This window comes from Struthio camelus, chromosome 22 (genome assembly GCF_040807025.1).
Source record: "Struthio camelus isolate bStrCam1 chromosome 22, bStrCam1.hap1, whole genome shotgun sequence".
Taxonomy (NCBI): Eukaryota; Metazoa; Chordata; class Aves; order Struthioniformes; family Struthionidae; genus Struthio; species Struthio camelus.
In genome coordinates this window covers 8613206-8634742 of record NC_090963.1, presented here as the reverse complement: position 1 = coordinate 8634742, position 21537 = coordinate 8613206, and the positions used below count along the sequence as shown (strand labels likewise).

Here is a 21537-nt window from a genome sequence, read left to right as displayed (position 1 = left end):
GTCCTGCATCCGACTCTGCCGTGTATCTTATCCTGCGTCATGTATCCAAATCTGCCATGTCCGGCACGGCACATTTGCCTCCATGTCCCGTGTCCTGCCCCTGTCTGCGTCCTGCACCGTGCCTGCGCATCACGTCCCGCGCCCACATCCTGCACCGTGCCTCTGCATCCGCGTCTTGCATCCTCCCCCGAATCTGCATCTTGCACCCCACGTCCTGCACCCCAACCCGCATCACGTACCCTGCCTTGCATCCAAATCCGCCGCATCCCGTGTGGCACCTCTGCAGCCACGTCCCATGGCTCTGTGCCCCGCGTCCCGCACTGTGCATCCGCGTCCCGCACCGTGCATCCGCGTCCCGCACCGTGCCTCTGCGTCATGTCCTGTGCCCACATCCTGCACCGTGCCTCTGCATCCACATCGTGCGTCTGCATCCTTCCCTGCATCTTGCACCCCGCGTCCTGCACCCCAACCCCATGTCATGCACCGTCTTGCGTCCAAATCCACCACGTGCAGCCACGTCCCGTGTCCTGCGCCTGCGTCCCGTGCCTCTGCCCCTCGCGTCCTGCACCGTGCACCCGTGTCCTGCATCCTGCACCGGGCACCTGCGCCCCATCCTGCACCGGGCATCTGCGTCCGAGCCCTGCACCCGCGTCCCGCACCCCAGGCCTTGCAGCCGCCCCCAGGGGCCGCCGAGGAGGAAGAGGAGGCCGAAGGCAGGAGGCCGGGAGCGGCCTTGCGAACCCTCGGCCCTGCGGCGAGCTGGGGGGCTCCTGACAGCGAAGCAAAGTGGGCGGCGGGGGGGGGGGATGCCCAAATGCCGCTGTTTCAGCAGGGGAAAGCTCCCCCCGGGCGGGCTGAGCGGGGGGAGCAAACAAACTGCCGGGCAGCAGTGGGCTCCGGGGGCCCACTCATGCAATGAGTTGTGCCTGGTCTCAGGCTGCAGCCAGTCGGCACCTGCCCTCTCCAAAAAGACCCCCCCCCTTTTTTTAAGGATGCTTTTTTGCAGGGGGGGGGTGCAGAGCCCTGTGATGGCACTAACGAGTCCTGGCAGCTCTCAGCTCGCTAGGGCAATTAGAGCGCCCCCCCCCCCGAGGGCTGCTGTCCCCATGCCAGGTGGGATTGGGGGGGGGGAGCAGGGGGGTGAGGTCTGTGATGGGCCACCCGTGACACGAGCACGTCAGGCCTCAGCCAGCTCACCTCCCTTCTGCCGCGCTGGTACTGGGCTCAGCTGGGATGCTCCCGCTGCAACGCGCCAATGCGCCCCCCCCCCCCCACACCTTTTTTTTTAAATGGCCGCCTTCCTCAGCGGGGGGCCGCGGGGCCGGAGAAGGGGAGGGCTGGCAAGGTAAGGCCCTCGGCGGGCGCGCGGACGCTGTAGCGCATCCTCGGTTGTTCTTTTTAGCCGGGGGCAAAAGGGAAGATGCAGCCCTGAAAGCCAACGCTGGAGCAGGGCCGGGCGGGTGCACCCTCAGTAGGCTTCAGAGTTAACGGGCCCACGCCGCCCGCTGGGGAGCCGCTCGAGCCGCCCGTGCGGGGGGCTGAACTCCCCCCCCACCCCGCCGTAGCCAAGCGCTTCGTGTGGGGACAGAAATTGCCAGGGACGGGGAGTTTGGGACGCCGGGAGGGCGCCGCGTCGCCACCCGGGCCGCCGCGGCTCTGCACCAGGGCAAAAACACACCAAACGCCACCAAAGCGTGTTTTTCCGAAACCCTGCCGTCGCTCTGAACCTCCCCGTCCCGCCTCCGCCCCGAAGAACACCCAGAGAGCGACAGCCCCCGCTTACCTCCTGCCGCCCGCCCTCGGCCCCTTCCTGCTGCTTTTCGGGGGGCGAGGGGGGGAGTTGTGCTTTTTTCCACCCGTTTGGGTTAAAAAAAAAAAAAAAAAAAGAAAACCTGGCAGGAAAAAGCAGATTGCAGTGAAAAAAAGGAAGAAAAACGAGAAAAGCAACGGGGCGCTGGGTCCCGCGGCCGACGCCGCGCGCGACCCGGACTTAATCCCTCAATTACAGCGACTCATCAAGGCATTAACGGCTGCGGGGACCCGAGCGGGGCCGTACTCACCCGGGCTGCGGCCTCCCGGCCCCGGCGTGCACCGAGTTGCGTCGGGGCTCTGCCGGGGGTGGGGGGGAACGGGACGACGACACGCGTTCGCCCCAGCGAGTTCCTTTCGCCGCCGAGACCCGACGCGCTCGCCGCAGCTGCTGCTTGCAGGCAGGCTACGCTTTATTTGGTAAAAGCTTCAAGCGGCGGTCCCGCTCCCGCGGGAAAGGCCAAAACTAGGGAAGGGGGGGGGGGGAAAACAAAAAAAGGCAGCGTCCGGCCCCGAGGTCCTCCCCGGCGTCGGGATGCGCGGCACAGCGCGTTTCTCCCGGCGAGGAGGAGGAGGAGGAGGAGGAGCAGGAGGCAGGAGCCCCGGGGCGGGCGGCTCAGCTCGGGGGCAGCCACACTTTCTGCGTGCTGACGATGTCGCTGAGCTTGCCCTTGATCTTCAGGAAATGCCGCTTGAACTCCAAGCCGTCGCCCTGCGCGGGAGCGAAAGGGAGAGCGTTTCGGGGAGCCGGCGCCTGGCCTCCACCCCCCGGCCGTTGCACCCACCGTGCACCGCGTTGCAAGGTCTTGCACGCGCCTCGCACCCTGCTGCAACCCCCGCCGCCGTGCCCGCCTTGCACCGCCTTGCAGTCCCTCGTATCACCTTGCAACTGCTTTGCACCACGTTGCACCCGCTTTGCACCACGTTGCACCGTCTTGCAGGATATTTTGTACCACCTTGCTTCGCCTTGCACCGACCTTGCACTGCCTCGCAAGGTCCTGCATGCACCTTGCACCATGCTGCACTGCCTCGCATGCACCTTGCGCCGTGTTGCACCCCCCCGTGCCTGCTTTGCACCGCCTTGCAATCTCTCGTATCACCTTGCAACTGCTTTGCACCACATTGCACCCGCTTTGCACCATGCTGCACTGCCTCACAGTATATCTTGTACCACCTTGCATCGCCTTGCCCCATGCCGCACCCACCCTGCACCGCCTCGCATGCACCTTGCACCATGTTGCACCCCTCTCCGTGCCCGCCTTGCACCGCCTTGCAGTCCCTCGTATCACCTTGCAACTGCTTTGCACCACGTTGCACCCACTTTGCACCACGTTGCACCCACTTTGCAGGGTATTTTGTACCACCTTGCTTTGCCTTGCACCGACCTTGCACCGTCTTACAAGGTCCTGCATGCACCTTGCATCACGTCGCACCACTTTGCAGTGTATCTGGTACCCCCTTGCATCACTTTGCCCCATGTCGCACCCACCCTGCACCATGTTGCACCACCTTGCATGCGCCTTGTGCCGTGTTGCACCCCTCCCCGTGCCCGCCTTGCACCGTCTTGCAATCTCTTGTATCATCTTGCAACTGCTTTGCACCATGTTGCACCCACTTTGCACCAAGTTGCACTGCCTTGCAGGATATTTTGTACCCCCTTGCATCGCCTTGCCCCATGTCGCACCCACCCTGCACCATGTTGCACCGCCTTGAGCGCACTTTGCGCTGTGTTGCACCCCCTTCCGTGCCTGACCTGCACCGCCTTGCAGTCTCTCATATCAACTTGCACCCGCTTTGCACCACGTTGCACCGTCTTGCAGGATATTTTGTACCACCTCACTGCACTGTGCACCAACCTTGCACCGTCTTGCAAGGTCCTGCATGCACTTTGCACCATGCTGCACTGCCTCGCATGCACCTTGCGCCGTGTTGCACCCCCTGTGCCCACCTTGCACCGTCTTGCAATCTCTCGTATCACCTTGCGTATCCTGCACCCCCTTGCGTCACCTTGCGCTACGTTGCACCCACCTTGCGCCGCGTTGCAACATCTTACGCCGACTTGCCACCGCTTTGCGCCACCCTGTCCCCACCTTGCACCGCCTGGCAATGCCCTGCACCCGCCCTGCACCCCTTCGCGCTGCCCTGCGCTGGCCTTGCACCGCCGTGCACCAGCCCGGGCCTCACCTTGGAGAGGCGGAAGTCCACCAGGATCTTGCTCTCCATCTCCACCAGGTTCACCTTGAAGATCAGCTTGTTGTTCCTCCGGTCGGTGGTCGAGATGGTGACCTCGAGAGCGACGGCGCCGGGCGTCAGCGGGGCGCGAGCCGCTCGCTGCCACGGCCGGCGCCGTTCCCAGGCGCCGTTGGCAGGGGATGTCGCCCCGCCGGCCCTACCTGGTTCGTGCAGCTCTTCTTCCAGCCGTAGCCCATCTTCTCGCAAACCTCCTGGAGGGCCCTGTAGGAGCAGTCGGCGTCCAGCTTGGTGAAGAACCGGGTCATTCGCTTCACCAGGCGCTGCCACGGGCTCTGCGGAGCACAAAAACGCCCCCGTCAACGCGACCCTTCCCGGCCCGATGCCGCGAGCGAGTTCGCGTCCTCGCCGCCCGGCTCCCCGCCGAGGCCACGGCATCCCCCTCGCCACCAAAATATTGCAGCGCTGCAGCCCGCTGGCACGCACGCTGCGGAGTTGCGCCCCAACTGTTGCAAAGCTGCATCCTGCACGTTGCAAACTTGCATCCTGGCAGGATATACGTTGCAAAGCTGCACCCTGAACGCCACGACGTCGCATCGCAGCGTTATAAGCACCACAAAGCTACGTCCCGGCTGCGCCTGCACTGCAGAGTTGCATGTTGAGTATTGCAAAGCCGCATCGCAGCGTTAAGAATTGCGGTGCCGCTGCGTCCTGAACACGGCCAGGTTGCACCCTGGCTGTATGCGCACTGCCAAGTCGCGCCCCAAACGCTGCAGAGCTGTGCCGCAGCATTGTCCGTATTGCAAAGGTGCATCCCGAATACGGCAAGGCTGCATGCGGGCAGCGCTTTAATTGCAAGGCTGCATCACAGCGTTGTACATATTGCAAGGTTGCACCTTGAATAATGTGGGATTGCATCGCAATGGTTCCCAACCCTGCAAAGCTGCACCCTGACTATTGCCAAATAGCATCGCGATGATCCTAAGCCCTGCAAAGCTGCATACGGCAAGGTTGCATCCGGGCAGTACTTAAATTGCCAAGCTGCATCACAGTACTGTAGAAATCGCGAAGTCGCACCCCGAACGTTGCAAAGCTGCAACCCGAACGTTGCAAAGGTGCACCCTGAACGTTGCAAAGCTGCAACCCGAACGTTGCAAAGCTGCAACCCGAACGTTGCAAAGGTGCACCCCGAACGTTGCAAAGCTGCAACCCGAACGTTGCAAAGGTGCACCCTGAACGTTGCAAAGGTGCACCCTGAACGTTGCAAAGCTGCACCCCGAGCGTTGCAGAGTCGCTGGGCTGCATTGCAAACGCTGCGAAGTCGCCGCCCGCCCGCCCCGCGCCCCTGCCGGCCGGGGCCGCACCTGGGAGGAGCCCGGCGTGCCCAGGAGCTGGCTGTTGAGCAGCATGTGCTCGGGGCGCGCCGGCTGCGAGAAGCTGATGGCCCGCGCGGGCTCGTGGCGGGGGCCGCCGTCGCCGAGGGGGGCGCCGGTGCCGGGCTCGGGCTGCGACGTGGAGCACCTCGTCCTGTCCTGGCTGCGAAAGCGACGCCCGCTGCAGCCGGCAGCCGCCGCCGGCGGGAGCAGCAGGAGGAGGAGGAGGAGGAAGGAGCGGGGGGGACCGACCTGAGCGGGCTGCGGGAGCCTCCCGGCGAGTCGGGGCGGGGGGCGGCCGGCGGCCGCTTGACGCCTGGGCGGAGGGAGGAGGAGGAGGAGGAGGAGGAAGGGGGGGTGACGGCCGCCGTGCCGGCCCCCCCGGCCCCCCCCGGCCCCCGGCCCGCACCTCGGCCGGCCGGCCGGCTGTACCAGCGGTCCTTCCCGATGTCGGCCACGGCGATCCTGGCCCCGGGGCTCTCCGCCAGCAGCTTGCGCAGCAGGGCTGCCGAGAGACGGCCGACAGGTCGTCCCACGGACGGACGGACGGACGGACGGACGGGGGGACGGGGGGTCCGACCCGCCGCCGGCGCCTACCCAGCGGCGCCGAGTCGATCTTCTTCCACGGCGGCAGGTAGGTCTTCCTCTCCTTCCAGTCGCTGTACTCCTGGCACTCGTCGCTGGGCTGGTCCCAGGGCAGCTCTGCCGGCGCCGCCGGGACCCCCGCAACGAAACCCCTCGGTTCGAGCGGCTCCTCCGCCCCCCCCCCCCCCCAAAACGCTGCTGCAACGCGTAGAAGGTGCCGGGGCGCCGCTGCGGCGCCTTCCCCGCCGAGCGCGCCCGCTTCCCGCTCTGCTCCCAAAGTACTGCACTGCACGAAAGCCGCCGGCCAGTTGCAAACGCGAAAGCAACGGGGAGCGGGCGCGCTCGCGGCTTTTCTACTAAATGCACCCGTTTGCTCTCTGCTCCTAAAACACTGCACTGCATAAGAGGCACCAGCGGGTTGCAAACGCGAAAGCAACGGGGAGCGGGCAACGTTTTGCTTTCCCCGCAAAGCCCCACCGTTCCCTCTCTGCTTTCAAACCGCCGCAACGCGCAAAGGGCAAACGCCGCCGCCGTTACCTCCGGCCAGCATCGCCGTGAGCACGATGCCGCAGGCCCAGACGTCGACGGGCTCGGCGCGAAACTCGGCGCGCCTCAGCAGCTCGGGGGCCACGTAGGGCAGGGTGCCGCACATCTTGTTGAGGCGCCGCTCGCGGCCGTTGTGCCTGAAGACGGTGGCCAGGCCGAAATCGGAGATTTTGAGGGTGTCTGGGCAAAAAAAAAAAGGGGGGGGGAAGAAACCCTAAAAGAGGCGGCGGCGGCGGCGGCCGGGGGGGTTTGGCCGGGCGGAGGGGGCGGCTCGCACCTCTCTCGTCCAGCAGCAGGTTTTCGGGTTTGATGTCGCGGTGGGTGATGCCGATGCCGTGCAGGTAAACCTGCGGGAGGGAGGCGGCGGGTCGGGGGCTGCGGCGCGGGGCCGGGGGGGCCGCGGGGGGCCGGGGGGGGCCGCGGGGGGCCGGGGCGCCCGGCCACTCACCACGCCGGCGATGAGCTGCTGGAAGAAGCGCTGCGCCTCGGCCTCGGGCATGCCGACGTCGGGCTCTGCGCGGAGGCAACGAGCGAGTGAGGGGCGGCGAGGGGCCGCGGCTGCCGGCCCTGGGGCGACACGCGGCCGCGGCGCAACGCAAAGCTGCGGCCACGCTTGGAGAGCAAAAACGCGGCGACGCTTAAATGCAAAAACGCAGCGACGCTCAAATGCAAAAACGCAGCGACGCTTTGAGAGCAAAAAGCGCGGCGACGCTTTGAGAGCAAAAATTTAGCAATGCTTAAACGCAAAAAGCGCGGCGACGCTTTGAGAGCAAAACACAAAAATTTGCAGATTTGTTTAAACGCCAACTGTTTAACCGCACCACGCAAAAATTTGCAAAAAAAGCACTTAAGCGCATAATGCCAGGATTTGCGAAACCGCTTAGGCGCGTGGCGCTGAGCGCCCCCGTCGCCGCGTACCGATGCGGTCGAAGAGCTCGCCGCCGCTGCAGTACTCGAGGAAGAGGTACTGCGTGGCGCCCTCCCGCCGGTGCCCGTAGAACTTGACGACGTTCTCGTGGTTGAGCATCTTGTTGATGCAGATCTCCTTCCTGATGTTCTCCGGGCAGTCGGCCGCCCGCTTCATGTCCACGATCTTCACGGCCACGGCTTCCTCCGTGCGGCGGTTCACGGCCAGCTGCACCCTGCCGGCGGCCAGTGGGGTCAGCGCCGCGGGCACCGCGGCAAAGGAACGGGGGCGCAACGGGCGCGCAGCAGGCGCGCGACGGGGGCGCAGTGAGCGTGCAACGGGGGAACGGTGGACACGCAGTGGGGGTGGAACAGGATTGCAACAGGCAGGCAATAGGTACACAGTGAGCTCACAGTTGGGGTGCAGTGGGCACACAACGGGCACATAACGAGGGTGCAATGGGGCTGCAACGGGCGCGCAACGGGCACACAATGGGGCTGCAATGGGCGCGCAACGGGCATGTAATTGGCCTGCAACGGGGGTGCAATGGGCACGCAACAGGCTGCAACAGGTATGCAATGGGCATGCAACGGGGCTGCAACGGGCACGCAACAGGCACGTAATGGGCCTGCAACAGGCACGCAACGGGGCTGCAACGGGCACGCAACGGGGCACGCAACGGGGCACGCAACGGGCACGCAACGGGCACGCAACGGGGGTGCAATGGGCACACAACAGGCACGTAATGGGCCTGCAACGGGCACGCAGTGGGGGTGCAATGGGCACACAACAGGCACGTAATGGGCCTGCAACGGGCACGCAACGGGGCTGCAACGGGCACGCAACAGGCACATAATGGGCCTGCAACGGGCACGCAACGGGGGTGCAATGGGCATGCAATGGGGCTGCAATGGGCACACAGCAGGCATACAATGGACATGCAATGGGGCAGCAACGGGCACGCAACAGGCACGTAATGGGCCTGCAACGGGCACGCAACGGGGGTGCAATGGGCACGCAACAGGCACGTAATGGGCCTGCAATGGGCACGCAGTGGGGGTGCAATGGGCACGCAGCAGGCACGCAAAGGGGGGTGCAACGGGCACGCAAGGGGCACGCCACGGGGGTGCAGCGGGGGCGCAGCGGGCGCGGAACGGGGGCGCGGGGGGGCGCGGCGGGCGCGCAGCGCACGTGCCCCGGGCGCGCGGGAGCCGCGCGGCGCCCGGCCCGGCCCGGCCCCCCCCGCAGGCCCCGGCGCGGCCGCACTCACTCCCCGTAGGCGCCTTCGCCCAGCGTCTGCACCAGGTCCCAGTCCTCCACGAACGGCACCGCCATCCTCCCGCCGCTCCGCTCCGCTCCGCTCCGCTCCCCGGCCCGGCCCGGCCCCGCCGCGCTCCCGCCGCCGACGCGAGGGCGGCAGCAGCCGCCGCGCGCAGCACCCCGGGCCCCGCCCCCTCCCGCCCCGGACGCCGGGGCCCTTCCCCGCCTCCCTCCTCCCGGACGTCGGGGCTCCTCCGCTCTCTTCCCCCCCACTCCAGCCCCCCGGACGCCTGCACCCGCCCCCCCCGTCCCGGACGCCTGGGCCCCGCCGCTCTTCCCCCTCTCCCCGGACGCCTGGGCCCCGCCGCTCTCTCCCCTGCACCCCCCCCCATCCCGGACGCCTGGGCCCCGCCGCTCTTCCCCCCCCATCCCGGACACCTGGGCCCTTCCACTCTCTCCCCTGCACCCCCCCCCACCCCGGACGCCTGGGCCCCTCTGCTCTCTTCCCCCCCCCCCCCCGCCCCATCCCGGACTCCTGGGCCCCTCCGCTCTCTCCCCTGCACCCCACCCCCACCCCGGACGCCGGGGCCCTTCCGCGCCTCCCTCCTCCCGGATGTCCGGGCTCCTTCGCTCTGTTCCCCGGACGCCTGGGCCCCTCCGCTCTCTCCCCCCCACCCCGGACGCCTGGGCCCCTCCATTCTCCAACCCCCACCCCAGACACCTGGGCCCCTCAGCTGTCTCCCCTGCACCCTCCCCCCCCACTCCCGGACGCCTGGGTCCCTGCTTGGGCCCAGCCCCACAGTTACAGTTTTAGCCAGTTTCGGGGCAGGTTGTGCTGGACTTTGCCCCGCCGGCGCCCGCGCGGCTGCGATTTCACCGCCAGGCGGGCCCGGGGCGGCGGGGTGGGGGGACGCGCGGAGCGGAGACGAGCCACAGCACCTCGGTTTGGTTTTTGTTTTGTTTTTGGAATTCCCCTTTGATCAACCCCTGGTAAAGCCATTATTTCCGATGCCGGAGCCGGGTGGCGTTTATAAAAATCCCTCCGTCACCCCCCCGGCCCGGCTGCGCGAGGACGGGACTCGGCGGGCAGCAACATCCACTCGCTTACAAATGGTATATAAAAAAAACGCCCCAAAACAAAACAAAACAAAAAAAAAAAACAACCCCCAAAAACTGCTTCACAGGCAAACGCCAGGTCAGTGCGGTCGGCGGCGGCGCTGACGGCGCGTCTACGTTCGCGACAGGCCGCGATTATCCAAGTCCTTGACCTGCCGGAAAGGAAAACGAGGGAAACGCTTAGTCGGCTGCGGGCGCCCGGAGCCGGAGAGGGGCCCCCGCTCGCCCCCTGCTTCCCCTTTCCCTCCAACTCCCGTGCAAGACGTTTTTCCGAACGCAGAGGGTTTGGGCTGGGTATTTTGCAGGAAAAAAAAAAAAACCCTTACTTTGTATATTCGCACCAGCCAGTGCTCTGTGGTGTAGGCCTCCTCCAGCACGTCCAGCTCGAAGTCCTTGTTCCCGATCTCCGCGTTCCGCACTCGGTCGTAGCCCGGCGGCCGCTCTGCGAGGGGCGGAAAAGGGAGACGGCTGCGAGACGGCGCCCTCGCAACGGGGCCGGGCTCCTCCTGGCAAGGCAGGAGGTCGCCTTGCGCGGAGGGCGAGAGCCCCCCCCGCCGCTGCCGCGCTTACTGGCTTCTGTGTAGACCTGCCCGAAGCGGTAGTAGCACATCTTGTACATGAGGCAATTGAGCAGCACCGGGGAGCCCTCGCGGTCGACGCGAAACTCGCCCGTCGGCGTGTAGTAGTCGTGCTCCTTGATGTGCTTCCCCGTGTCCGTGCTCCCCCCGATCCTCACCATCCACAGGAACTTGTTGATGTCTGCAAGGGGCAGCAATCGTCACGGTTTTCGCTTAGCCCGGCTGCTGCTTCGCGCTGCCGTCCTTCCCCGGGGCGGCCTCGGCTCGACGCGGGATTCCGCTGCGTTTTGGAGGCTCCCGCATCGCCAGCGACGCCTCCCAGGCGCTGCGTTACGCTGCGCGACCCGCTACTGGGCCAAACACCGCGTTTAACCCAGCAAAGCACCGCAGCTACTTTTGTCCGGTCCTTGCCCGCAGCTCAGAGCGAGATCTTACCGTCGGAAGAATATCCGGTGAGGCCTCCGAATATGACCAGCACGTAGCTGACATCCAGCTCCCTCATGATCTCATAGGCCTTCTCCTCCGTAGATGCCATGGCCTGGGACAAACACAGCGTCAGTCAAGCGGCAGCCATTAAATATGGGGTAACCCCATCACATGAAACCAAGCAGCATCATTCAGACACACCTGGAGGAGAAACCCCATTTTCCAGAGGTCTCCAGAAAGAGGAAAACGATCATCTGGAGAAGGTTCCTTGGAAACCCGACGAGCGAGTCGCGGGTCCGAGAAGGGACGGCGCCTACCTGGCCAACTCGAGAGATGTGCGTGTTGTTCCAGGTGTTGTTGTCCACCAGAATGGTCCGATTGGCCATCGCGGTGATCTGATACCCGTAATCCCACCAAGACATGACCTTTGCGTCCTGCACTCAAATCCGACACAGGCGATTAGCGCCTCTGCTTTCGACTAGCGGCGCTTCGCCCTGTTCCCAACAGGGAGGGGAGCGCGGTGGGAGGCGGGGAGCAGCTCACCTCCGGTGTGTTGTGGCGCAGCCAGTAGTAAGCCTCTCTGAAGTCGTCAAAGATGATCCTGCTGCCGTCCCCGCCTCGAGCGGACAGCACGATGGAGGGAGAGGAGTAGGCCTCGCTGGTCACCCAGGTCGAGTGGAAGGTGTACGTGATCAGAAAGAAAGCCATGACCAGGATCATGCCGCTGGCGACCTGGCGAAGCAAAGGGGCAGCGTCGACCTTCGCTCGCTTCGGGAGAGGAGCCTACCAGCCTGCAGCGGGCCTCGCCGGCACTAGAGGCTGTTTTCCTCTTGTCCCCGCAAGCTCTTCCCCCGAGCGGTTCAGGTGCCGCCCTGAGCGCTCACTTCGTTTTTGATGGGGTACGTGGAGTCTTGTTGTTTTTTGCTTTTCTTATCCGGTCGGCTGATGTCCAGGTTCTTCATGTACGTGGAGAGCACCTGAGAAACCCCAATGCCGGACAGGATGCACATAACCGGGGCCAGCACCAGCATCAGACGCACCTATTGGCAAGAGCAGAACAGTTAGTGCCCGGCTGCAATAGAGATTCCGGGTAGAAAGCGGAGAGAACGGACAAATTAAACGCGGCCCCTAAATCAGCATCTCGTATTCTGCGCTAACAAGTCTCGAGATAAACCGGCAGGTGGTTTTCTGCGCGCGCAAAGACGGGGAGCAGCGGAGCCGCTGCCGCGTCAGACGCCCCCGAGGGAGGTTCTCTGAAGTCCCGACGGTGGCCAGCAACACGCAGAAGCGACCTCGGTTTTACACCCTTTGGGCAATCTTTAGGATTGTAACGCCGGAGCCACGAATTCATAGACGCCTCCGTGCACAGACATCAGCTCCCCTTCAGGCCTCAGTTTGCTACTGCAAGATTGAAAAGCGGCTCGTTACCAGCCTTTTGCAATCAGTCCCCGCTTGGACGCCTGGAGAATCTGGGGGGTTTTGCAACTCAGCTACGCGAGACCAGGAAAAGCCTTCACCCGCTCCTCCCGCGATCTAGTCACCGACAGCGGTGGCCGTAAGGAAACGGGTCACATGAAAAATTAAAACCGGTGAGTTTTGCAAGGTCGCATTCCCTCGCCCCGTGGGGCGGGAGGGAACAAATCCGTTTTAACTAGAGGGAGAAAAGCCTCCTGAACGTTTCAGCTGGCTCACAGTGGAAGAACTGTTATGGCCAAGCTCCGAAACAGGAAGCAACTGAGCTTCGTTAAGACCGCTTTATCATCCTAGTCGTTCCCGGGTCAGTCCAGACATCCAACGGCCAGCAGGCAGCGGCCCTCACCATTACAGCCGAGAAGTACATGCTGGTCACGCCGTACATAATGATAAAAATGCGGGCGTCAGAGAGATTGCTGAAGCAGTAATACAGCCCGACTGCGAAGAGAAAAAAGAGAAATAGGTCAGCTTCACCTTAGCAATATGTTGCCTTAAGCAGCCTTCAGCAGCGCGAGGAAGAGGGGGAGCTGCAGTCCTGGCCTTCAGCACAAAACCCTCCTGGCTCAGCAAGGTTTCGTACAGCGATTTAATAAAAACGTGGTATGAACACCAACGTATGCATTCGGTTCACCTGGGAACATGAAAACAAGAAGCTGCAGGTCAAAGTAATAGGATGACCACGTGGTGGGCTGGTGCTCGGAGACGGAGGCGATGATGGGAATGTTATTCTTTGCATAGGAAGGATCCAGCAGAGAGTAGAAACGCCCCGTCCAGGGAGAGATTTTCCCTAGCAAAGAGGAGAAAATCGTGTTTAATTCCAGCACAGAGTAACCCGCGACGCCAAGAAATTCCCTCATCGGGGAAACACCTGCAAAGCTGAACGAGCAATCCTGGGCCTCGTTAGGCAGTTCCATCACCCGAAACGGCCCTTTTAAAAAGCAAATCGAGTGCAATTTTACCCCCAAAAGAATTCTCCCCTGCCTGACCTACGTTTTTATCGTCTCTTTGCGACTACGGATCAACGTTCAGCTTCTGAAGCATCAGCTCAGCATCCCCAGCGTGGGGCTGAGTCATGACAGGGTTTCTCTTCGCCTCTCCTATCGCCCGAGCCCAGATTTCACAGCTGCATAGTCGTAAAATATTTTCCCACTCACGCACAAACTAGGGCAGGTCCCAGCCCCCTTTCCTAAGGGAGGAGTAGCAAACGCTGAAACCTCAGTGCAAAATTACGATTGACAAATTGTGGTTATAAATAACCAGCGCTTCGTTCTTCAAAGCGACGAAAGGAAGCGAAGCCAGTAAACGCTTTGTGTCGTCGCCACGAGCCCGGCCCTGCCGGGGCTCTCGGGATACCTGTGAGCATCAGCACGGCCCCTATCGTGAGGAGGACGAAGCCGACCAGGGAAATGACGCTCCTGAAGAGAATTTCGAACTGCTGCGGGTTCAGCTTGCTCCGCAGGTAGTCCACAAAGGCGTGGATCTGACACAAGCCGAAGACTCCCAGGGCAGCCATGTGCTCCGAGGAGAGGACGGGCTGCAAGCAGGGGAGAGGGCGATCAGATACGGAGCGTCACCGCGCCGCTGCGCCCGACGCCGGCTTTATTCGTCTGTCTGTCTATTTTTACAAATCGCCTCTCAGCAAAACTGCCGCCAAAGTCACGGGAAGCCTTCTCCTCCCCATGGCCAGCGAACGGCGCAGCTGGCATGGCTCACTTTCTTACATAAGCTTTAATTCCCAGATAGGGATCCACGTGGAAAATTAAATCCGAGAACCTTCCTCACGGTAACCTCTTTTCCTGGTTAATTTTGCAGGCCCATGAAAACACAGATGTTAACCTGGATTTCGCATGCTGTGCCCTAAAGGTGAGCAACGGGCAGCGGCTCAAACTGATTCTCTCGAAAAGGTGAACTACAGTTTAGAAAGACGATGCGTTTTTCCTGCTGCACCAAGGTGCGTTCTGGCATGAACGTTTCCTTCACTGAAAATGGAAATATTTTCATGAAGGGCAACCAGGGCCATGAAGGTTGTTAGCAGCGTATTGCTTTGAAAGTCACCCAGCCTCGCAGCCTCCCCTACATCAACAGTGGTAGTACAACAGCGTTCTTCTCGCTGTGAAGACGGGCTGCGTTTCAAAGCCAGGCAGCGCCGAAAAGCTGGTCGCTGCTGATCTCGCTGAAGGTCGCAACAGAAATCAGCGCGACGGGAGCTAGAACTGGAAGCCAGCACCCACTCATCCTATTGCCGTGCACGTGCAAGGAAAGATAAAACAGCAGATCGTTTTACTATAGCTTTACCAAAACTGGTAAAACGCTGCGACCCTTTGTGAGGAAGAGCTTTTACCAACATCAAGCTCTGGAGGGAAAACCTGTGGCACAGATCAGTGAAGTCTCCACTAAGCTCGCCTATAAAGCTAAGGGCAAACGCAACAGGAGGAACTAGGTGCCACCTCGCCGATGTTCTGCGGCAACCCACAAAACTACCCCCGTCCTCTAGTCTGTAAGTCATTCGCTCCCCTACCTGAAAGCCAACAAAGGAGATCTGCATCGAGAGGATTGTTCCCAAGCAGTAGACCGTACAATAGGCTACGTAGATCCTGTGGGAGAAGCGCCCGGTCAGCATCAGCACAAGAACATGCAAGGGGATCAGGTTAATCAGAAAGACGTAGCCACCCCACGAGGAGACCTGGCAAGAGAAAAGAACAGTTCCGGGACTGAACGGGTTGCGCAGAGGAGGTCAAACGGAACAGGTTCGTTTTTACCCGGGATCACACCTAGCTTCATCAGCTCTGGTCTGAAAACGGGGCAATTTGTCCCGCCTAAAAGCGGGACCAAAATATTCTCAAGCTAAAACAAGCAAGCGGAAACGGGAATTTCTCGTGCTGGCACGGAAACGGCCAGTCGACGCAACGTTTAGCTTCTGTTTGAGAAGTAGCGACCGAGTTCCCGCACAGGCGCCGCTTTCACTCAGCTGTAACGCCAACTGCGATCGGCTCTCTCTAAGGACACCATTAGTAACGCAGTCACAGCTCTCAGAAGCCCAGATTTCCCAACGCAATAAAGACCTTGCACAAAAAAATGACATTGTCCTCGGAGGACCGCAGTGGAAATCAAGGAAGAACGTATCCACTCAAATTTGACACCGAGTCCTTCATGGAGGGTCTAGATCCTTGAATACCAGGAGCAACAGGGGACCTGCCCATCATATATTTTTTGGTTACTGTATCCAAAGCGATCCTTAGAGTCAGAAATACCTGGGCGCCACGAAAAGAGATACTTACCATGTAGAAATATGCAAGAGCACACATCGCTGCCCAATAGATGGACCCAGTTTTTACTGCTTTGATCCACATGTAGTAAGTCAACAGCATGCAGAATATGGCAATACCTAAGTGGAACAACACAGAAATGTCAAAGCAAGCTCACATCAGCCCTGAAATGCCAACTGAGTCTCCAGGGCAAACCAGAGCGCTCAGGCAAACAAAAATACCTCTTTGCCTCTCCCTCAGAAGCACAAACAGCACCTAGGACAAGGAGCTGGGCCTGGGAAAAGGGTTTCATATGTGATTTCTAGGTTGAAATACTGTGATGCCTGCGTCTTACTGCCGAGACCAGCTCACGTGGCCTCTTCTGGCTACGCCAGCTAGCTTCTCCTGACGCGGTGACTCCTTACGTAGCCCTTTCAGGACCAGCCCAACTATGGGAGAGCAACCTGGGTTCTCTTCTGCCCGAGGCATCAACGAGATCGCTGCCTCTGCCAGTCCTGAAGTCATTGCCAGTACAGAGATAAAACCATGGGGCGGCAGCAGCTCTAAACTTAGGTGGAGTTTGTGGTGGCGGAAACCCTCTTTGACTTGCAAACGAGTACTCAAAGAAAGGGATGTGCTCCCTATGCGAGTCGGGAAACTCCCTTTTTTCAGCTGGGTAGGCAAGAAGGACTGCCAGTCTGAGAGCAGTGCAGTTGGGTGAGCAAAGTGCAGGGAGCTGGTAGGGCTCACCGGGAAAGGCCGGATCCTCCTTCACTCGCTGTACCATCTTCCCTATCCTTTTCCAGCCCGGAGCAGTCCTGAAAGGCTTCCCTAGCCGCGAGCGCCGTGAACTCACCTTCGTTATCGTAGGAGCCAGCAACGGATCGAGAGATGTACCCAGGCACAACTGAAATCATGGCAGCAGCAAGGAGTCCTGCCCCTGCATCCTGGGACACACACACAGCCAGAGGGTGGGAAAAGGCATCAGTTTTTTAAGGCTTTCATTACTGTGCCGTGCTAGGCACGGATACGTCTCAAAGACAGGAAAATGAGGTGTTGAAATGAAATGTCAAAATAGATCTTTCATTTCCCGCAAGTTCTGGGCTCTGACCCGTTGCCGCATCCACCTCCAAACCGCCAAAAGAGCTAGTAAAAAGGCACGCAGCCTACTACGTCCAGGCCTTCCCTTTACCTTGAGTTCTTTGGTGAGGTGGTAAGTTACTATGGTGGTGAACGAGGAGAAGAGGGGAGCCAAGAACACGCAGACGTTTCGGATGTCAATGGTGATGTGGAAGAAGTGCAGCACGTGGTAAATCGCTGCCGATGTGATCATAAGGCCTGCAGGACGGAAGAGAAAGCGTTAGCAGGACGCTTTCCATCCGCTCGCAGCCCCGGAGGTTGTTACGTTGCAAGCAGAGCAGAGTAGCCAGAAGTCTCGGAAGGACAGACCGGGCAAGGAGCGCTCGGGGAGGTGGGCCGGGTGCACCCTGCGAGCGCCTCTCCTCTCCCGGCTGGCACTCCGCGATGTGCGCAGCACTGAGCCCACACTGCTGCTCCGAACCAAAGGCGGCTGCGTTTAAGCGGAGCGCGACACCTCCGAGCCGCAGCTGAATGCTGAAAGCTCTGGCTCGCTGCGAGCAAACCTCAGTTAGCTGCCAGCAGGCGAACGAGGGAGGCCGGCGTGCTGCGCTCTGCACCGAGCAGCTGAAGCCACTGCTCTGCTCCGCGTACGCCGAACGCCTCTCTCCCCAGTCTGCACCTTTACAAGTTTCCACCGCGTAAGGTGTGTTTTAGCTCGGCAGAAGCATGCTGTCTTACCCGGATAAATGGTTCCGCCAATAATCCTGCCCAAAGGGTACCATGCTCGGTCGTCAAACCAGTTGTGGAATTTGTAGAAGCCCTCCTCCGCCAGAAAGCGGGTTGTGCGGTAGTTAAAATACCTGTAACAGCAAGAAACACTAAGCAACTCTGCATCCAGACGCAGATGCATCGACTGTTTACCACTCCTCAGGTTACCTCAGTCTTCAAGCGTCGAGGAAACGGGGCAGCTCGACAGACAATTAAGTACCAAACTGCATGCCTAGCAGTTGTCCGTACATAAATGAAACTCCTGATTGATTCACGTGGGAAAGAAACCCCTCCGAGTGCTCTAAGTGATGCACGCTGGCCACTGCCTTACTCTGCGTTCTGTGCTTCTCCAGCGAGCAACGCGTTTGGATACGCTTCCCTGATGTCTGCGGTTCAGAGAGCACCGCAAGGGCTGCCCACGCATTTTCTGCGTGGAGGGAACGAACCTGAGATCCCTCTGCCTCTAGGCAGCAACGCTTTGCCACACGCTCTTGTTTTGCTTGCGCTAAGATACCATCAAAAAGAGCAGGGCCAGAGGGGATCCTCTGCTCCTCAGCGCGAACGCACGATAACTTTATTTTCCCGAGACTGCTGCAAACCTCTGCTGTAAAGGAGCCCCACACGACTCAGGTGTATCCTGCTAGTCCTAGTGGATTTAAAAATGGTTTTGCAAAGATAACACTATCGCTTCCTTCCGATTTTATCGGCAGCAGCCCTAGGACACAAACACAGGTTGCATTAGGAGCCCTCTTTCCTACTGTGCCCTGCTGTATTTGTGTAGGGCCCCGCACCCGTTCCCTCAGGCAACGAATAACCACATCTTGGCGTAAAAGCTGTGTCAGATGATTGCCCTGACTTAGATCCAAGCTCCAGAGGAGTCCTGGAAACCAAGAAGTGAATTTTGAGTCCGGAAGAGGAAAACCTGATCGTTTGTACTGAAAGCTATGTTCCCAGTCTCCCATCCTTAACGGGGAATTTGGAAGAGAATAAATTGAGCCCGGCAAGCACCACCCAACTTGCGCACGCTCCGGAAGAGAAAAGCCCAGGAGGTTCTCATGGAACGAGAGGAAGATACTTACGGGTCAAATTCATGGATGACGCTTTCAAATCTTAAGACAGAAAAAAGTCTTGTGGAGAAAGCTGAAAAAAACAGGCAAAAGGCAGAATGAAGACACAGCACTCTCAGAACCAGAGTCAACATCACGTTGATCTACTACTTTGTTAAACAAAAACTGTTTTGGTCTTCAGTCGGTCACGGGGAAGGTAGGGAAAGATGCTGTTTTCAAAGGTACGCACACTAAAGGAATCAGAGTATTCGCTTAAAACACGCTGTAAAGATAGAGGAGAGCTTCACAACCTAAAAAAGTACAGAACAAGGAGCAGGGCCAGCTCCATTCTGGAGTCCCTCTTTGAGGACGTGAACAGCCTTGAGCGATGGCGACGCGCAGGAACGCAGACTTACACAGCACAGCTGCCATGGACAAAATGAGGAGCTTGAGGAGAGTGTCCTGCTTCTCATAGGACAGCCGGAGAAACCCCAACTTGGTCATTTTTACATCAACGGCGGAGGCGGATGAGGTTCTAACACCTGAAAACAAACAGGAAAGACGATCACGGAGCGAGCCGACTCGCAGCCCCAGAACATCCCTAAACGTTTCACAAAACGGGACTTGAATTCAGGTCTAAACCACAACTCAAAGTGGCCTGTCCTCACCTGACTGGTTGCCCCAAGTCTCTCCTGGGGCTTTTTTTGCCTTAGGGAGACCAGAACGGCTTTGGGGCAGAGGATGTGTCTGCTTCTCTGTGTACAAAGCGATACGTAAGCATGAGTTTTTACCAGCAAAAACAAAGACGCTAGTTTATCCCTGGCTCGTCTCTGAAACTTAGCGACGACCTGTAAAAGATGCACAAAAACTCCACGGGGATTACGCGAAGCTGGTGCTGTTCTCTTGCGTGTAGCAAGTCTGAAGGGCTCTTGTCCGCTACCACTTGGAATTCGTAACGTTAAATATATACATCTCAGTGCTTTTCTAACGTGGACCAGCAGAGTAAGTCAGCCTTGTTTAGACCGGATAACTTGTGTTGTTTAATTCAACCTCCCCGAGCTAGAGGAGGAACAAGCAAAACTTGTTATTAGATACCAAGGAAGTGAAACTGTAGCCAAAAAACATAGACTTTTTACTCTGAAAAACACCTTTTTTTTTTTTTTTTTTTTAAATACATCTTTACCAGATCTGTTTGGAAGAAAAGCCATTCTCTACGGCTTCACTTCCATAACTGGCCAATAAATCTCCCGTTCACATCTCCGAGATGCGACACCAGGGGACGGCAGATTGGGGCAGGCTGAGATTTAAAAAATAAATCACAAGCTGGGCCCAGAAATCTTCCTGTGATCTAGAAGTAATTTCAGCTTGCACACAAGTATTGCCAATTAACGCAAAAACAACCCCGCAGCGTACTTATTTCCTGGTTGCTTCACTTAGGAATAATAAAAAGCAGATAATAATAATAATAACAACACAAACACATATTTTCAGGCCTGGGGCACGAAGACCCAGGTGCCGGGAGGGCTGCGGCAGGAGCGCCCGAGTGGGTTTCCACCCGATTTCCTCCCAATTTCCACCTTTTAGGCCCCTCTCCTGCGAACGCCTCCCGGCGCACGAGGGGGACGCGGAAGCCCAAGCTGCGCCCCGGCCGCGGGCCCCTCTGAGCTCGTCCGCGCCCCCCGCACCCCACAAGCGCCCAGATCTCCCCCCGCCCAGCGCACCCCACATCCCCCGGCGCCACACGGAGCACCCCCAAGCACCCCACACCCCCAAGCACCCACAACCTGCCGCCCCACAGCCCCCAAGCGCCTCCCAGCCCCTCACCCCAGGCACCCCACAGACCCACGACCCCCAGCCCCACAGCCCCCAGGGACCCCCCCAGTCCCTCACCCCACAGCCATGGGCACCCCACAGGCCTGCACCCCCCAGCCCTGGGCACCCCTTACCCCCCCCAACCTGCCACCTCCCAGGCACCCCACAACCACAACCCCCCCACCCCCAGGCACCCCTCAGGCCCACAACTGCTGACTCTGTGGCCCTGTGCCCCCCACAGCCCCGCGCACCCCACAAACCACAGCCCCCTGACCCTCTGCCCCACAGCCCTGGGCGCCCCCCACCCCCCAAGCACCCCCCACCCCACAGCCGTGCACACCCCACAGCCCCATGACCCTCTGCCCCACGGCCCTGGGCGCCCCCCACCCCCCACGCACCCCACAACCGCCACCCCACAGCCGTGCACAACCCACAGCCCCCATGACCCTCTGCCTCACAGCCCTGGGCACCCCCCACCCCCCAGGCACCCCACAACCGCCACCCCACAGCCCCGAGCACCCCACAGCCCCATGACTCTCTGCCCCACGGCCCTGGGCACCCCTCCGGGCACCCCCCCACCCCCCACGCACCCCACAACCGCCACCCCACAGCCGTGCACACCCCACAGCCCCATGACCCTCTGCCCCACGGCCCTGGGCACCCCTCCGGGCACCCCCCCACCCCCCACGCACCCCACAACCGCCACCCCACAGCCGTGCACACCCCCCAGCCCCATGACCCTCTCCCCCACAGCCCTGGGCGCCCCCCACCCCACAGCCGTGCACACCCCCCAGCCCCATGACCCTCCCACCCCCCAGCCCCACACCCCCACAACCTGCCACTCCACAGCCCTGGGCACCCCACAGGCCCATGACCCCCCGCCCCCCAGCTCCAGGCGCCCCCCAACCCCCCCACAGGCCCATGACCCCCCGCCCCCCAGCCCCGGACACCCCGCAGCCCCCCCACAGGCCCCACAGGCCCAGCCTCCCCCCCAGCCCCCAGGGACCCCCCCCGCCCCACAGGCCCCACAGGCCCCACAGGCCCAACGCCCCCCCCAACCCCACGGCCACGGCCACCCCCCAGCTCCCCACGCCGCAGGCCCGGGCGCCCCCCCCCGCCCGCTGTCCCCCCCCCCCCGCCGCAGCCCTCGGCGCTAGGGCCCCGCGGCGGCCGCGGCCCTCACCTGGGCGCCGCGCTCGGCCCCGCCGCCCCGGCCATCCGCCCCGCGCAGCCGCCCCTGCCCGCCGCCGCGGCCCGCCCCCTCGCCGCCGCGTCCCATTGGTCCGCGCCGCCGTCACTCCAGCGCGGGCGGCGCTCCTTGGC

The 21537-nt window shown here is 61.0% G+C and overlaps 2 protein-coding genes across 6 annotated transcripts; both read right to left on the bottom strand.

Moving 5' to 3' along the window:
* Window positions 1-2183: 2183 nt before the first annotated feature.
* Window positions 2184-8844, bottom strand: CHEK1 (checkpoint kinase 1). Of its 2 annotated transcripts, XM_068916861.1 has the most exons (12): window positions 8681-8844; window positions 7422-7645; window positions 6952-7016; window positions 6781-6850; window positions 6495-6683; window positions 5970-6074; window positions 5782-5877; window positions 5625-5688; window positions 5364-5535; window positions 4203-4334; window positions 3994-4095; window positions 2184-2521 (listed from the first exon to the last, which is right to left on the bottom strand). In XM_068916861.1, exons 1-12 carry the CDS (start codon window positions 8743-8745, stop codon window positions 2426-2428), a joined length of 1380 nt encoding a protein of 459 aa, XP_068772962.1. In that variant the 5' UTR covers window positions 8746-8844; the 3' UTR covers window positions 2184-2425. The 2 variants fall into 2 exon arrangements, with proteins under 2 accessions (XP_068772962.1, XP_068772963.1); XM_068916862.1 differs by lacking the exons at window positions 5364-5535; window positions 5625-5688; window positions 5782-5877; window positions 5970-6074 and having other exon boundaries at window positions 2186-2521; window positions 8681-8839.
* A 770-nt stretch (window positions 8845-9614) lies between these two features.
* STT3A (STT3 oligosaccharyltransferase complex catalytic subunit A) lies at window positions 9615-21470 on the bottom strand. 4 transcript variants are annotated; one of them, XM_068916860.1, is made up of 21 exons: window positions 21398-21448; window positions 19586-19699; window positions 19251-19461; window positions 19071-19157; window positions 18819-18944; window positions 18436-18496; window positions 17327-17448; window positions 16701-16846; window positions 16365-16455; window positions 15542-15648; window positions 14782-14946; window positions 13617-13797; window positions 12895-13050; window positions 12610-12701; window positions 11675-11830; window positions 11334-11522; window positions 11108-11224; window positions 10800-10902; window positions 10357-10545; window positions 10113-10228; window positions 9615-9938 (listed from the first exon to the last, which is right to left on the bottom strand). In XM_068916860.1, the coding sequence occupies exons 5-21, from the start codon at window positions 18904-18906 to the stop codon at window positions 9900-9902; spliced, it is 2118 nt and encodes a 705-aa protein (XP_068772961.1). In that variant the 5' UTR covers window positions 18907-18944; window positions 19071-19157; window positions 19251-19461; window positions 19586-19699; window positions 21398-21448; the 3' UTR covers window positions 9615-9899. The 4 variants fall into 4 exon arrangements, with proteins under 4 accessions (XP_068772961.1, XP_068772960.1, XP_068772959.1 ...); XM_068916859.1 differs by lacking the exon at window positions 21398-21448 and adding an exon at window positions 19816-19832; XM_068916858.1 differs by lacking the exon at window positions 19586-19699 and having other exon boundaries at window positions 21398-21464.
* Between the last annotated feature and the right edge of the window lie 67 nt (window positions 21471-21537).

What these genes read in the sequence shown, in the direction of transcription:
- CHEK1 (XM_068916861.1), bottom strand. Translation starts at nt 8,745, where the DNA reads ATGGCGGTGCCGTTCGTGGAGGACTGGGACCTGGTGCAGACGCTGGGC. An exon ending in CCTGCTGCTGGACGAGAGAG is followed by an intron (nt 6,684 to 6,780) that starts GTGCGAGCCGCC and finishes TTTTTTGCCCAG; the next exon opens with ACACCCTCAAAATCTCCGAT. An exon ending in AGAAGAGCTGCACGAACCAG is followed by an intron (nt 4,096 to 4,202) that starts GTAGGGCCGGCG and finishes GTCGCTCTCGAG; the next exon opens with GTCACCATCTCGACCACCGA.
- STT3A (XM_068916857.1), bottom strand. Translation starts at nt 18,906, where the DNA reads ATGACCAAGTTGGGGTTTCTCCGGCTGTCCTATGAGAAGCAGGACACT. An exon ending in TCTCCTTTGTTGGCTTTCAG is followed by an intron (nt 13,798 to 14,781) that starts GTAGGGGAGCGA and finishes CCCTGCTTGCAG; the next exon opens with CCCGTCCTCTCCTCGGAGCA. An exon ending in GGCTGGTGCGAATATACAAA is followed by an intron (nt 9,939 to 10,112) that starts GTAAGGGTTTTT and finishes CCTTTCCGGCAG; the next exon opens with GTCAAGGACTTGGATAATCG.